General features: G+C 39.9%; 1 protein-coding gene across 2 annotated transcripts in view; it reads right to left on the bottom strand.

Moving 5' to 3' along the window:
* aopep (aminopeptidase O (putative)) overlaps window positions 1-16,799 on the bottom strand; it is a 198,632-nt gene that overhangs the window by 80,843 nt on the left and 100,990 nt on the right. The window contains exons 11-12 of one of the 2 annotated variants that reach the window (XM_007899975.2): window positions 16,061-16,123; window positions 15,356-15,445 (exon numbers count right to left, since the gene is read on the bottom strand). In XM_007899975.2, coding sequence (XP_007898166.2) covers window positions 15,356-15,445; window positions 16,061-16,123 — 153 coding nt within the window. The remainder of the gene's footprint in view (window positions 1-15,355; window positions 15,446-16,060; window positions 16,124-16,799) is intronic. The other variant, XM_007899978.2, reaches the window with a different exon arrangement.

Below are 16,799 nucleotides of genomic sequence, written 5' to 3' on the forward strand. Positions count from 1 at the left end.
CCGATGTGAAAGGCACTCTATAAATGTGATTTTGTTGTTGTTGTTTTGATACATCCCAACATCTGGTTTGTTTTACTCACTGCCACAAAGTATTGTTGAGAGAGCACCAATTTATTGTCAATCAGGAACCCCAAGGGGTTCAGGGGTTCATTTTCCATACATATTATTTTCCTTCCATTCAAATAGTCCCTTCCAGGATTTTTTGTCCCCATGTGAAGTACTTTATATTTCTCCACACTGAATTCCATCTGCCACCGATCTGCCCAATTCCCATTATGTTCAAATCCTCCAATAACCGATCTTGTTCAGCTTCGCAATCTATCAGCTTCATTACCTTAGTGTCATCTGCAAACTTAGCCAATATGCGTGTGACTTATAGTTTCAGATCATTTATAAAAATATTAAACAAAAGAGGTCCCAAAGCAGACCCTTGTGGAACTTCTCATGATTTTCCCAGTCTGATGACATTCCCTGTATCACCACCCTCTGGGTTCTTCCGGTCAACCAATTGCGTATCCATTGTAATTTTACCTCCACTGATTCCCGCTTTCTTTATTTTCAGCACCAGCCTCTCAAGAAGAACTATATCAAAGGCCTTACTGAAATCCAGATATACAACATCCACATCCTCACCCTTATCAAGCTTCCTCGTCACACGTTCAAAGAAAACCAGTAAATTTGATAGGCAAGACCTTCCCTTCATGAACCCATATTGGCTATTATTTATTATTTTACTTCTGTCCAGATGCTCCATAATTTTATCCTTAATAAGAGTCTCCATAATTTTACCCACAATGGACATCAAACTTACTGATCTGTAGTTTCCTGGGTCACTTTTGTTACCTTTCTTAAAAATAGGAGTAACATCTGCCTTTCTCCACTCCCCTGGCACCTCTCCAGTATTCAGTGATTTTTGAAAGATTTGTGCCAGCATTTCTGTGACTTCCTTCCTTAGTTCCTTAAGGATCCTCAGATGCAATTTATTCTGCCCGAGATTTATTTACCTTAAGTTTACACAGCTGTTTGGCAACCATGCTGGTAGTGATATGAATGGGGTCGCAACTTTTCTCTGCGACATCCTTGAGTTCTCTTTCCAGATCACATAGGTTACCCATCTCCTCCTTGGTAAAGACTTAGGCAAAAAACGTATTTAGCCTTTCTTTGCCATTCTGAAGCCTTTTTTGCAGTCCTGTCATACTTTCTGGTATTTCCATGCCATTTTCCTTGATGGCCTTAAATATTTTTTTTCCTCTTTATGATTTGCTTTGTAACCCCATCCAACCAAGCAGGAGTGCCTTTAAGCTTGGTACCTTTGCTTTGCATGGGTAGACATTGTTCCATTGCTTTCATAATCACCTCCTTGAAGGAACTCCATAGGTCCTCCACTCCCTTTGCCATATTTAAACCTGCCAGGCCCACTCTGACTAGACTTCTCAAGTGCACAACGTTAGTCCTCTTGAAATTTGGCAGTTTTGTTTGGGTTTTTAGAACCTCACAAACTCTTGTAAAGTCAAATGTTACTGCATTGTGGTCGCTGTTATTTAATGCTTCTCCCACATTTATGTTGGAGATTGGTCACCCTGTTGCTCATTATCAAATTCAAGACGTTATTGCCCCTTGTTGACTCTTTTACAAACTGGGTCATAACTCTAGAAACCCCTTCCCTATCTTACCAGTAGACACATTAATATCGCAATCAATTTCAGGCAAGTTAAAATCTCAAACACTATGTCCCTTACTAGTAGCTTTTCTTATCTCATCCCACAGTTTCAGATCAAGGCTTTCACCCTGGCTTGGGGGTCTATAGCAGAACCCCAGTAATACCTCTGTCACCATCTTTTAATTCTATCCAAAGTGATTCTGTGTCTGCCCTTTCCTTTTTTATATCCTCTCTCACTTGTGTCTCAATAATGGAGCATATATAGTGCCACATCACCTCCTCTTCTCCTGACACAGTACCCCCTAAACAGTTTATAACCTTCCAGATGCGTATCCCATTGATTGGATTCATTCCACCATGTATCTGTTATGCTAATGATGTCCAACGTATCACCCCCTACAAGATCTTCCAGATCATGCATCTTGTTTGTCAGACTTCTTGCATTAATGCAAGTACAGCTCCATTGTTTTTTTGCCACTCCCATTTACTTTATAAGTATTTTTTGTTTTTTTTCAGCAATGATATACNTTTTTAAAATCAGTCAATATTATGTTCACTTCTCTTGCAAGTACTGACCTCATAAAACTCTTTACTGTATGCAAGCCCTGCATTTTGTCATGTTACAGCAGCGTCAGGAGCAAGATTTCCATTATCATAGATTAATTCTAAATATGTAATCATAACCCAAGTTATATTTGGATGAGCTTCCTTAATTTCATATCTCAGCCATCAGCGTTCTCTTCTAGTTCTGAAATTGCTATTTATAGCATCAACGTGCATTGCCTAGTTAAATATAAAATATCTTGGAGCAATAATTCTCTGGTCAAACATTAATCCTTCCTTGTCACATTAGTTGCATTAAGAGCATTGTATTTAGATTATTTTTATAGTGTTCAGCAATAACTACATATATAGTGAAGATCAGGGGCCCGAAGGTGCAAAAACAATTGGAAAAGCCCAAGGACACACAATTTACAAATGCCATCATAATCTGATACCGACTTATGTTTGGGTTTACCAAGGGAGTATAATGTGTATAACCATCCAACACAAACATTAAAAATTGAATGGCCACCAAGTACATCGCATGATGACAATCTCACTTGTGGCCATGCTGATCTGTTAACTTCTTGTACAGCCTGTTAGGTGTTATTTGATACCAAAAGATGTTTTAGCTGACACACTTACAGAATTATCTTAAATGGCACAGTTTTACTGTTCAACTAGATACAGTATTAACACTTCCCATTCAATATTACAAACAAAAAGTATGCTCGATGTCTGTGTCCTTCACTCGGTCTTTGTTCAAAATGTACATTCAATACACTATGGGAAAGCAGGGAATAGCAAGGCAAGAAATCCAAACTATATTGCCACTTCCCATTTCCAGGTGAAGGAACTTTAAAACAGAACACCAGAACATGGGAGACAATGAATCGATCACAACTAGATATATTCTGAACACACAAATCTACTACAACAATAACTTGCATTTATATAGTGCCACTCACGCAGGGTAACATCCCAGAGGGCTTGACAGTGGCGGAGCATGCCAGCCCACGGCATTCTGGATGTATTTCTCTTATACTTGCTCTTGAATTACTTCCTTCATAAGTTACATCAGTAATTTTTCTGCCATAAATTTCTATCTGACAGACGTATAAAACTCCAAACAACATGGATTTGACCTTATTTCAAAGTTTGGAATCACAGTGGCTGCCTTCAAATCCTCAAGTACTTCATCACCAGTGTTTCTAACACCACACCCTCTACTTCTACAAGCTGTGAGTTAGTATTCTTGGATGCATTTCATCTGGGCCTGGTGCCTTAGCTGCCTTCAGGTCCTCCAGCTGAATAACAACATAATTGCTGAACAATATTTTCTGCTCAAATATCAATGTGTCCTTTTACCACACGCCAATACTGAATTACCAAGATCCTTTGTCATTTCCTGGTTCAGCACCCGAATGCACCAATGGGCTATGAATGAAGCATTAGGTTTATTCTATGGGTTTTAAGTGAATTTATCGGTAAAATAAGAAATAATGTTGTAAATTACCCAAGACTTCATCATGAAAGAACAACAAATAGGGCTGCAGCAGTAACAGTGTTGTACTCATATGCATCTGCTGCTATATAAAAATTTTCTAATTTTGGCTGTTTCCACATTGAGGTTTCAGGGACTGGTCCACATTTACTATTGATATTAGTGTATGTAGGTGTACATGCTCAGCCCTGTGAGGTGAGAAGACCAGTGCGATATTTTCACACACACTGAATATATGTTAAACTTTTGCTGTTGTGAAATATCATTGAAAAAAGCAAGCCTCGGTCCCTCCTTTCCCAACTTTAAAGCCCACCTGATTACCTATTTTTCTGACTAGTTTAAATTCCCTTATACTACTTCCCTACCCCACCAGCTCAGGCTCCCACTCAGCTTTCTCAAGCACTTTTCTGACACTTTTTAATAATAATAATCCTTGCATTTGATATAGCGCCTTATCACATAGTTGAGACGTCCCGAAGCGCTTCACAGAATATTCTGCAAAGTGAATTGACTGTGAATTGTGGGCAAAACTTCTGAGATCTTTCCAACATAAAAGGCATATAAGTGAATAAAAGATTGTTGCATCTGAATTGAGAAAATCTGATTATGATCACAACAGAGTTCAATTCTGATCAAAAGCAATTTGTAAGCAGTTTTCTCCTTGCACGGCATCAATCAGACTGCATTCACCCTAAGGGTTGCAATGCATGAGTTTGTTCAGCCAAGCACTGTCAACAAGTTCACTTATTTGTGGCCAACACTTCCTACTTTAGATGTCATGTCAGATTGATCTGGTCGTATCTGTGGAAAGATCTTACGAATCATCGACCCTCCAGCTTTTCATTGGCTGCAGGCAGCAAAGTGGATTGCGGGAGCTAAAAAGGTTAGCAAAAGCAATTAAAGTTATGAAGGCTTGGAATAGGTAGAAGATAGCAAAAAAAAAGTTAAAATGGAAAGATGAAGAGTAAACAGGGAAGAGAAAATAAAAGTAAAATTACTGATGACGGAATGAACACGGGTAATTTTTTTTGAAACATTTAAATATGACAATTTATATAAATATTTCTTAATTGTTAATTAATGCAACATCTTTCATGTGGAGAGGATGTCTCAAAGCATGTCACAGGATACACTATAATGTGTAGTGACTGTGCATTCAGTAGGTGAACACCTACAAATATTGCAGTAATGTTGTTGGAGTACCTAGATTTCTTGGTGAGGAGGTGGAGGGGTGGGAGGAAAGAAAAACAGATCAGTGTCGTTGGCCTGTTAAGGGATAAGTTTTCAAAGCAAATTCATTTAAAATTTGTTGATAGAATCTTTCTACATTTTGACTGCATAAATTATACAAAAAGCAGTTTTTTAACCATCATTTAGTAAGTTTATTTTCCAAGATTTCTTTTCTTTACTGAGAACCACTGAGCTTTTTTTGAGCTAAGTTGTAAGAAAAGCAGAAATTGTTGTAACAACAACTTGGATTTATATAGCACCCTCCATGCCGGATGGCATCTCAGAGCGCTTTATAGTAACGGATCTGGGGATGTAAATGGGATAGAACTGATTAAATAAAAATATAATCCTTACATTTGCTACAGTGCCTTTCTAATCTGGAGGACGTCTCAAAGCGATTCACAGGAATTTACTGTGAAGTGTAGTGACTGTGTATTTGGACCCGCCAGCTAATTTCCACAGAGCAATGTGCTATAAACAGCCATGCAGTGAATGACCATTTTATCTCAGAGATTGTTGGCCAATCTTTTCAAATACTGCCATGGGATCTTTAACATCCACCTAAACAGGCAAACAGGACCTCTGTTTAACATCTCATCTGAAGGTGGCACCTCCAACAAAGCATCATTCCCCAACATTGCATTTATTAAAAATGCAAACTATTTCTTCATTATCCTGATCTGAGACAGAATGACAATTGGGGAGCTATAATTTTGCTTTAGCTAACTGGGTCAAGGTCAGCAAGTGTCCCATCGTCAAATGCTCCCCCATAGATGCAGTGCCTGCTGAGTGAGTACAGGATTGGCCTTAGCAGCGATCCTCCTCCTGCTCTTCTACTCCCAGCTTATCAACACCTACTGTCAAGTCTATCACTATTACTAGATGATGCACTAGAGGGTGACTAGCTGTCACAGAACATCCCAATGGAAGTTCAATATAACTTCCATTCGTTATGATAAGGTTAAGGACTTTAAGGAAATTCACAGGGCACATTCCCACTCGATGGAAAACGTGTCACAAAATTTTATGTTAAAGAAGGAGAGGTTAGAAAAGCTTGTTTACAAGAGCCAGGTGGGGATATGGAACTCTCTGCCACAAGCTTGCATTGATTATTTTATAAGGGAATTTGTTAAATGCTTGAAAAAGCAAAATAACAAAAATGCCATCGCAGACTTGATGAACCAATGTTCGCATTTCTGCACTGTAACACTCTCGTTCTATAACACAATCAAATCACAAATAAACACTCTCGAGAATAGTGTAACTCTATTACTACAAAGAGGCAGAAATGCCATACAGTTGAGCAATTTTGTTGGGGAGCAAAATTGTGGAACTATTCAGATGAAAAGGTACTTTCAAAAAAGAGAATGAAAATCTTTCTTATCTAGCAAGGCCAAGCATGTAATTGCCTTTTATATTTTATATATTTGCTGAGCTAAAATAGATTTTTGATGGGATCATTTAAAATGAGATAGTAGATAATGATCATCAGATACATCAGCACAAATTACTTCAGTTCTGGTGGCATATTCTTTTAGCTGTCCAAATTGCTCTCCATCGATTTCAAGGGCATTTAAAATTCTAAGAATAGAGTAATAATCTCTGTAAAGGGGAAAACAAATCAAAATGATTTTCATTAGGTTTCTGTGGTGCCATAAATTCATCTAATTTTATTTTCCACTCTTGCATTAGAGATTTATGCAAAATCAATTTTAGCATCAAAATGATATAAGATACAGGACAACCCCCATTATAATGAGATTGTCCAAGTCCAATATCTCAGACACAACTTAAAAAGGTGAAAGAAAAAATGGCCAACTCCAGGTTGTCAGATCGTCATTGACATCACTTCTTGCTGACTGTGCATGTGTGAGTGTCCAGAGGCTGAGAAAATGGAGGCCTAAGGAGAACAGATAGCTGGAAACCACAGACAGCAGAGATTGGCTGAGTGGCAATTATACTTTAATGTGAATAAATTTAAAGCGATGAGATTGTGAAAGGATAGTAAACATTAGGAATATAATCTAGCGAACAGGATGGATGGATTGTTGAAACCATCAGAACATTATGGGGCAGGGGTAAACAACAACAAGATTACATTTGTATAGCGCCTTTCACGTCGGGCAGATGTCCCAAGGCAATGGACAGTGTACAGCATTTCAGACCCGAGCTGGGGTCAGTGGGGGGGAGAAGGGAGGGGAGGGGAAGGGGAGTGACCAATGGCATGGTCGAAGAGGAGGGTTTTGATGTGGGACTTGAAGGAGGCTAAGGAGAGGGCGAGGCGAAGTGATTGGGGGTTGGAATTCCAGAGGTTGGGGGCAGAGTGGCTGAAGGCTTTCCCGCCAATGGTGGGGCAGGTGTGTCGGGGGACATGGAGCATGCTGGAGCCGGCTGAGCGGAGGGAGCGGGCGGGTTGGTAGGGGGTTAGGAGGTCACAGAGATAAGGTGGGGAGAGGCCATTGAGGGCTTTGTAGGTGAGGACCAGGATCTTGAACTGGATCCTCTGAAGGATATGGAGCCAATGGAGTCGGGCGAGAATGGGGGAGATGCGGTCACAGAGTTTGGTGTGGGAGAGGACACGGGCTGCAGAGTTCTGGATTATCTGCAGCCTGTGGAGGGAGGAGTTGAGAAGGCTGACAAGCAGGGCGTTTGCATAGTCGAGCCTGGAGGTGATGAAGGCATGAACAAGAGTTTCAGCGGCCTGACGGGTGAGGTAGTGGCGGAGTCGGACGATGTTACGGAGGTGAGGGAAGGCAGAGAGGGTTATGGCTTGGATGTGGGGAAGAAAAGACAGTTGGGCGTTGAACAAGACACCTAGGTTCCTGACTGGCTTGGTGAGTTGAAGTGTGCAACCATGAAGGTTGATGCGCCAGAGCCTGAAGAAAGTGAACAGTACAGGGACAGAGGAATAGAGGATAAGTCACAGGAAATGTTAATAAACATTTATACAGAGCACTGGGCAAATTCTACCTGGAACACTGTGTACCATTCTGATCATTGGATATCTTGGATTCAGCAAAAAGCAACTAGAATGATAGGGTGGAATTGATCCCTGAGGTACAATAGAGCCCGAAATGATCTTGCTGGAGAAGAGAGAGCTCCAGAGTGGTTTTACAGAGGTATAGTGGATCATGGAGAGGTTATATATAAACTGACCCTAGTAATATATTCAACATGGTCAAAAAACCTAGAACAGAGAGAATACCAACTCAAGCTTGGAGGAGGGATGGTAAATAGTCAGCTCAGATTGTGTTACTTTGCACAGACAGTAGTGAATATGTGACATGGACAAACCAGAAAACAGATGATGGTATCAACAAATTCAAAAGGGAATTAGAAAGGTATGTGATGAAAAGACAATGGATTCAGGACTATGAAATAACATTTCATATTGTCTATCTGTATGTCTATATCTAATCTATTTAGAGGCAGACAGACAGTCTTTTCTGGTCCCTGTACATTTCCTACGTGGGAAATGGAAAATTTCAAACTAGTGCTGGGAAGGTTGTTCTTCTGAGGATAGTTCAAAGTAGAGGGAGCCTCACTATCCATCTGACAGTTTTACACCTGGCCTGAGAGTGTGCTCAACACTGATATACAACACTTCCTGTGGAAAACTGCAGTCCCCTAGCATAGACAACCTTTAATAATAATAATAATACTTACATTTGATATAGCGCTTTTCACGTCGGGAGGACGTCCCAAAGCGCTTCACAGAACACACTGTAAAGTGAATTGACTGTATATTTGTGGGCGAACGCGGCAGCCAATTGCGCACAGCAATGTCCCACAGACAGTCGTAGATTGAAAATGACCAATTTATTATTGTTTTTGGTTTTGGAGGGATTATTATTAGGCTCTGTGTGGAGTAAGGAAACTTGCCCAAGGTTTCGCCCTCCGCCGGGAATTGAACTCGGGTCTCTCGCTTGCAAAGCGAGTGCTCAATGAGGCAACCAAATATTCATCAATGCTGTGAAAAAAAGGATTAAATTAGTGTGTTTATGATTCTATCTTTCTATATTTTCCAGTTTGCAGAATACATTGGTCATTCCTTTTCACTTTGCAGGCAGACGCAAAAACAAATATTTTAGCTAACAGTTGAGGTATGCAGGAAAGTCAAGACATCTACATCAGACAGTTGCGGGCTTTATCCATGTAGACACACTGAGCCTGATCCTGGCTCCAACAAACATCAATAATTCAGTCTAAATAACCTAGCCCAGACTAGTAAGACAGTCTTATGATAATTGCTAAGATCCGTACTTTCAAAGGTAAGCTGTAAATCCTGACGATACTTGTTTTGACTTGTATTTTCTATAGGCAAACTGTTTTTCTGTCCTAAAGGCATTATGCATTTATTTCCTGACATTAAAGTTTTAATCACTATGTGCATCAGATAAGTAGCCCTGGAATCCTAAAATTGCATGTGTGTCAAAAAAATATGGTTTCTCCTTAGATTTATATTTGAGTCCCTAATCTATAGAAGTACTATTTTGGTTAACAACAAATTACGTCATTTTTCGGTCAGTTCAGTTTTCAAAGTGATCTGCACAAACCAGCTGCCTTTTACAGTACGGTGTATAACATCAAGCAGAGAGTGCAGGCATGCTTTAAAGTAGTTAACAAGATTCATCATTAAAAAACAGGATCCAAAATAGCAGGATTATATCCACGCAAAAGGATGCATTGTTAAATTACTCCTTTTTTTCCATTTCAGACCTTGTGTTTTAGATTAAAGTGGCCTTATTCATCCAGCTGTACAGGAGGGAACAGCTGCTGGCAGAACATTGTCTGTAATTATCAGAGTTTTTGAGTTCAAACATCAAACTTGTTCAGCATACAGCCAACTGTTCACTTTTCTGCAATTCAAGTCAAAATTTCTTCATTTGACAGCTGCTTGGTGGTAAGGAAGCAGGCATTTTCTTGGCAATAACCAAGCTTTTAAAACTCCAAGATACTTCTCCCAACATAACTTCAGTATGTTCAAAGAAGGAAATACTCTGTGCTGCCTGACAGATTATCTGAAATTCTGCAGCATTTTGGTTAGAGCACTCATCTCGCAAGCGAGAGGACCCAGGTTCAGTTCTAGTCGTGGGCAAGTTTCCTTACTCCACATGCCTCTGTTTACCTAGCAGTAAGTAAGAACCCGATTGTTTGTCGATTGTTGGATCGCTTTCTGCGTGTAATAATCTCTCAAAAAAATTAAATTAAAAAATAATAATTTGGTCACTCAATCTGCAATTGGTTGCCACATTTCCCCCACAAAATATACAGTTAATTCACTCTACAGTATATTCTGTGAAGTGTTTTGATGCACCTCAATAACATGATAAAGTGCTATATCAAATGCAAGAATTATTATTATCTGGCATGTCACTGAAGGAGAGCAATATCACTTAGTTGAAAATAGCTAACATGAACATACATTTCTGATTAAATTTTTACAGAGTTAAACTTAAACATACAGTTTCTGTTTTGTATCAACACCTGTGAGAAAGATTTGTCAATCTTAACATGTTGATTAATAAAAAAAATTGTCAAAGATGCATTAACTATGTAAATAGTTTATTAGACAGTTGACTATTTGTATTATAAAACTGATATTCACTCCATTATTTTTTGTAAATGTAAGGATTATACGTACTCTTCACATTGTATGTTTCATATTATGAGCGAACATTTAAGAATAATTATTATTTATAATAATAAAAATAAAAAATACATTAAATATTTGTTTCTGTTTAATTAGATAAATTGTTTGGAGTCCTACCATTCGGACTGCATTTAAAAAAACATACAGCAGCACACAGCCTTTGAACTGTATCTCTAAAATACCTCATTATAAAAGCAAAAGATTTTAATGAGAACCATATATAAGCAAAGTCAACCTGTTCTTGATTATGAAATTGAATAACAATGTCCAATGCAATTTTCCTATGAATAGTGCCTGTGACAACACACTTTTTTAAAAAAAACTCTTGTACTAACATTTTCAGAAATCTAATCAAATAGTGAAATTGCACATTTATCACTCCTACAAAACCTCTTAAATGGTGTCAAATAACCCCCTAAAAAATTCACTTATTAAAATTGATTCACTCGATCCATTTATATAATATAGTCCATTTATGTAATAATATAGTTGTAAATCCTACAGCTATAAATATCACAAAATACAAAGATACATAAAGTACTAATAATGCACACAATGTATTCAATGTGGAGTCCTGTAGCTCAGTGGTTAGAGCACTCGCTTTGCAAGTGAGAGACCTGAGTTCAATTCCAGGCAGAGGGCGAAACCTTGGGCAAGTTTCCTTACTCCACACAGAGCCTAATAATAATCCCTCCAAAACCAAAAACAATAATAAATTGGTCATTTTCAATCTACGACTGTTTGTGGGACATTGCTGTGCGCAATTGGCTGCCGCGTTCGCACACAAATATACAGTCAATTCACTTTACAGTGTGTTCTGTGAAGCGCTGTGGGACGTCCTCCCAACGTGAAAAGCGCTATATCAAATGCAAGGATTATTATTATTATTATAAAGATATTTTAGTGTTTTGGACTGCTCAATTGCAGTCACATATGAATCTCATAAAGGAGAAATTCAGCGTTATTTTCAGAAATGCAAATGCAACAATTCACATAACCTACTTTTGTGTGAATTTTATACACTACATCTATCCACACGTCATGTTTGTGTTACCGAGATGCGACTATTTTCCAACTGGGTTAAACAATGAAAACCATAAAGTATTTCAGGGTTGAGGGTGTGTGCGCTGGGTATGTTGCCAATTACAAAATTATTCCACTATTCAAAACGCAATGGCACAATTATCGGAAACATCTCGGGGTGCAGTGCAAGTGGTGAGCTGTAGTTATGCTGCCTATTTGCTCTTCCAGAAACGGGAAAACAAAGCTACCTGCATGCAACCTAACACACACTCCGACTGCCTGTCTTCGACTGGCTGCAAAATATGACACGTTAGAAAAGAGCCGATGGTACAGCCAATTCTCAAGTATCGTTAGAAATTTAAAGGTGGTGCATGAAACCGCCAGACAACCACGAGACAACTTTTGTTTTTTAAACTTTGAAGTATAATACATTGGCAGCACATCAGCTGCTGCAGCTGCCAACATTACAGGATCACCTTTTCCAGGTGCTCTTGTTATCGACACCATTTGTGCAATACATCTAGCACAAAGTGTCCTGCATTTTGTATTCCATTGATTATATTATTTCAAGGTGTGGGTTGCTTGACACTCGCCAGGTTCAGAGCCTATAATTTTCTTTTGAGAATTCCGAATAGATTTTTCCCATTAGTGCAACCGAATATGAGAAACTAAATTGCAGAGGAGCCTAGTCATGTAAGATGAGAAGGATCCTGACAAAATACGTTTCTGTTCAAAAATCCACCACAAACTCTTATTTTACTGGATCACCTCCAACAATGTAAAAAGAAACTCAAAACACAGACTATCAATTGATAATCATATCCATCAATTAAGCTTCTCATCTGTACTTTTAGTGAGTTAAACCATGCTAAGAAGATATATAATCTAGTTATTTTTAAACTTCCTCTTCCACTTAAAGTTCACAGTGATAGCTCCCATTTCCCTTATTTCACCATCAAAAGGACTCCATTATCATCCAACAGGAGGTGGCTTGCTCCAGAAGTTAATAATTCTCTTCTTCCCACCCCTGCAACCCTTGATTCGACTATCTCTGTCAACACATTCTTCATATTGCTCTTTCATTAACACTAAATCAATCCATTACCAAATAAACAAGAAAAATATCCTGAATGACAGTAAGTCGCTTAGGATGGCAGACAAAGCTTGGAGTTTAGAAAAGTATCATGATACTTTGATTGGTTTCCAAATGAAACTTTGTTTTTTTATAAAACAAAATTGCCTATAGTTCTTTTATACATATAAAATATTCTGTTATTGACCTGTTTGACTACAATCTTAAGATCATACTTGCCATTATAATTAGTAAGCAACCATTCTACCACTTGACAATGTGGGACATAACATCTTAAAAAGGGCTGATTTGGATCACGCGAGTTCATTCCATGCACAGAATAGAAAGCTTTGTGCGCCACATTCTCCGACAGCAAGTATGGATAAAATTTCATGACATTTGTGGGGAGAAATTCCATCCAAGTGTATATTCACTATTTTCTTAGCATTTCAGAGGTTGCAGAATTTGGCAAATTGTTGAATTGGGTCTTTTCTTTTCAGACCATTGTTTAGTAAAAGAGAACTACAAAACCAAATAGCTTCAAAACTAAGACTGTATTTTTTAATTTTCCAAAATCTGGACACTCTAGAATGCTAAGAAAATAGAATAAACTAGATCCATGTGTGATTTCTATCCCCTGATTTTCTACATACTGTAATTTCAGTTGCATACATTTTTTAAAAAATGTATGATCAGATTTGCACACAAAAGTTGCAAAGCTACAAAAACATATAATATTGCATTTACATAATGCCTTTCACTTTGGGAGGATGTCCAAAGCACTCAACAGTACAGGCTGGACACTCAGTCTGGGCATGGGAGCCAAGGAGGGTGGGGAGGGGAAAGAAGACCAAAACTGCAGTTAAAAAGAGTTAGTTCTTGAGACTTACAGTAAGTGACAATGTATGCAGTTCAATTATAACCAAACACTCTGTAGTTGAGATATTAGTTGATCAAATTTCCCCAAGATCCAAGCTGTCGCTCACTGCAGTGATTTTGAATTTGCACCTTTCCAAAGGCATTCAGACGCCTTGCAAGATATGGTGGTCTTTTGTACTGTTCAAGCAAGAGATCATGTTTGCTGAAATGTGATAAGACTCGGACTCTACAGAGAGAGTGGAACAACTGGTGTCTCAACTTTGCAGGGAGGAATATAGATAATAGCCGAACCATGCAATACAGTTATTTCAACAGAAGTCATGTTGTGTACTTCGGCCAGTTCAACTTGAGAACTGAATGATTGAATCTCGATGAATCCACTCAGCCCTTCAACTCAGTATCATAAAATATTCTCCTTTTGGAGGGTTCCGGGTAAATATGTACATGGACATCAGTTGAAAAAAGATGAAAGCTTGGCTTACCATCGTTCCCCCCCACCCGCTTCCCTGAACCCCCGCCACCCCTCCAGTGTGGAATTTGATCATGTGTCTGCAATGCCATCACCAAGAGAAAGTGCGCAGTTTGAAACACACACACAGAGCGGGGAGATAATCCCTGGAAGCAATTCCCTTTTTGGGAAGAAACAAAGATAACTGGTAAAAAATTGGGATAATTCACAAAGTGACCACAAGTTTACTTTTCTCCAGTTTGTTTAAGTGGAAATCCTTATAAGGATGTAACAGATTGCTCATATCAAAAAATACCACAGCCTGGTTACAGAAACGCCAGTGAGCAGAATGTGTTTAGCACATCAGCAGCGCTCTGGCTAACTTTTGGGAAAAATATGTGCTGCTCAGTGATGCGCAAGTGTAAAGCTCATGGACCATAAGTAACAATGCTCCCTTTAGAACCACAGACAGAAAACTGAAGAATTTTCTTCCCAAATTCCCATTATCTTACTCTGGTTTAATGATTGTTCTTTCAACTACAACTATTTGTTTCCTACCTGCTTTGCTCCTATCCTGTGGGATCGATAACTATGCTGAAGTCTACTTTACTTTGTCAGCAAGTGCTGACTAGAAATCCCTACCCTCTCACGGCTTACATACTCATTAGAAATACCTGAGAGTAGCCCAATAATACCCTATTTGCACTGCTGGAAGCTATTTGAAATGGATTCCGGTAGCAAAACAGTGAGGAGCAGAAACAGCATTTATATTTCCTGCTCCAATATTGCCATAGTCAAAAAGTGTGTGTGTCTGTGTATGTGGAGTGGGTGAGGGAACTTGAGGAGACCTTTGCTTATGCGTTCATTTGCTTATGCCTAGAACTCAATTAAGCGTCAGTTTCCTGATATTATTACAATTATTACAGCACCAATAATATGACTGGATCCCCAACATTAAATTAAGGCAAACAAACGGCACAAGAACATACAAAGGGCAATTTAGTGAAGACCAAAACCAATGTACATTGCTTGCATTTTGTACCACAGAGGTGCACAGCATTCTCCTGGCAATCTTCAGTGCGATTCGGTTCCAGAATTTTATTCCCGAATTCCCACTATCTTACTCTGGTTTAATGATTGTCCTTCCAACTGCAACTATTGTTGACCAAGAGCCTAATTCACACAGTGTTTTAGTATCAATTTGGCAAATTGCACAAATCAACTCAAACAGCAGAGTATAAACAGGGCAGAAGACATCAAAGACAGGAAAGGCAATAGTTACCATATTCAGGAGGTAGAGTGAAGTTAAGTACATCACTTTCAGATAACTTTCACACACATACCTCTCTGAAAGCCACTTCATCCTCAGGTTTCCGTTTTCTTTTCCTGCCGCCTTTTGTATCCCTTTGATTGATCTGCACCCATTTTGTGACCTGATGTTCAATAATAAGCGTCAAGTTACTGAAGCTGGCCGACAACAGGCAGCGATGCGCATAGACTTCATTTGCTTCATCAGAGCCCATTTGTTAACAAACTGGAAAACATGGGTTAATACGGGGACCGTCCAGAAAGCGGAAACGTTGTAAGCATTTCAGTTTGAATAAGCAATTATGTTCAGCGCCAATTCTTTATTATTTGGAACTCTCTCCCCCACTCCCTCCGCCTTGACCCCCTCCTTCCTTTTATCCTTCCCCAAAAGATCTTCTTTTTAGATCAGGACTGAAGACCTTCCTCTCTCCATTGCGCTGGGCGCTGAGTGCCATCCCCCCCACCCCCCACCCCGCCCTGTTCGGCATCAGCCTCCGACGCTGTTTAGCGCTCTGGGGCGCTGCCCCCGACGTGAAAGGCGCTACAGAAATGCAAGTTGTTGTTCCTTACAGTTCCAGTCTATCCAACGGATGAGTGGTGTGTAGCCGCTGGGGTGGGGTTACAATATTATGTAAAAGAAAACGCACACACACACAGCGCTCTCCTTACAGCAGAGCAGCAGCACACGGGGCAAGTGAGCGCCTGACGGGCGGAGAGCGAGTGGCGAGCGCGGCTCTCACCTCCCCCCGCGCCTCCCCCGACAGCCTTCCGCCCCCACACCGCGCAGCCCCGGGCCCCGGGACCTGGAGGAGGAGGAGGAGGAGAAGAAGAAGAAATAATCAGAAAGGAAATGAACTCGTAAACTCTCCCCCGAAGCACGAAAAACGCGGCTTTGGTTTTTCTTGATCGATCGGATTTCAATACACAGTTATACACCGCAACACAACATATAGCGGCAGCCGAGCAGCGCTGTCACCCCAACCCCAACCCCTCCCTCCCTCCCTCCCTCCGTCTGTCTGTCTGTCTGTCTGTCTCTCTGTGTCTCTGTGTCTTGTCTGTGTCTCTCTATGTGTGTCTCTGTGTCCATCTCTCTGTCTCTCTGTGTGTCTGTCTGTGTCTCTCTCTGTGTGTCTGTCTGTGTCTCTCTCTGTGTCTGTCTGTGTCTCTCTCTGTGTCTGTGTCTCTCTCTGTGTCTGTGTCTCTCTCTGTGTCTGTCTCTCTCTGTGTGTCTCTCTCTGTGTGTCTGTCTGTGTCTCTCTCTGTGTCTGTGTCTCTCTCTGTGTCTGTCTCTCTCTGTCTGTCTCTCTCTGTGTGTCTGTCTGTGTCTCTCTGTGTCTGTGTCTCTCTCTGTGTCTGTCTCTCTCTGTGTCTGTCTCTCTCTGTGTGTCTGTCTGTGTCTCTCTGTGTCTGTGTCTCTCTCTCTGTGTCTCTCTCTGTGTCTGTCTCTCTCTGTGTCTCTCTGTGTCTGTCTGTGTCTGT

This window comes from Callorhinchus milii, unplaced genomic scaffold, assembly GCF_018977255.1.
Source record: "Callorhinchus milii isolate IMCB2004 unplaced genomic scaffold, IMCB_Cmil_1.0 Scaffold1, whole genome shotgun sequence".
NCBI classification, from domain to species: Eukaryota; Metazoa; Chordata; class Chondrichthyes; order Chimaeriformes; family Callorhinchidae; genus Callorhinchus; species Callorhinchus milii.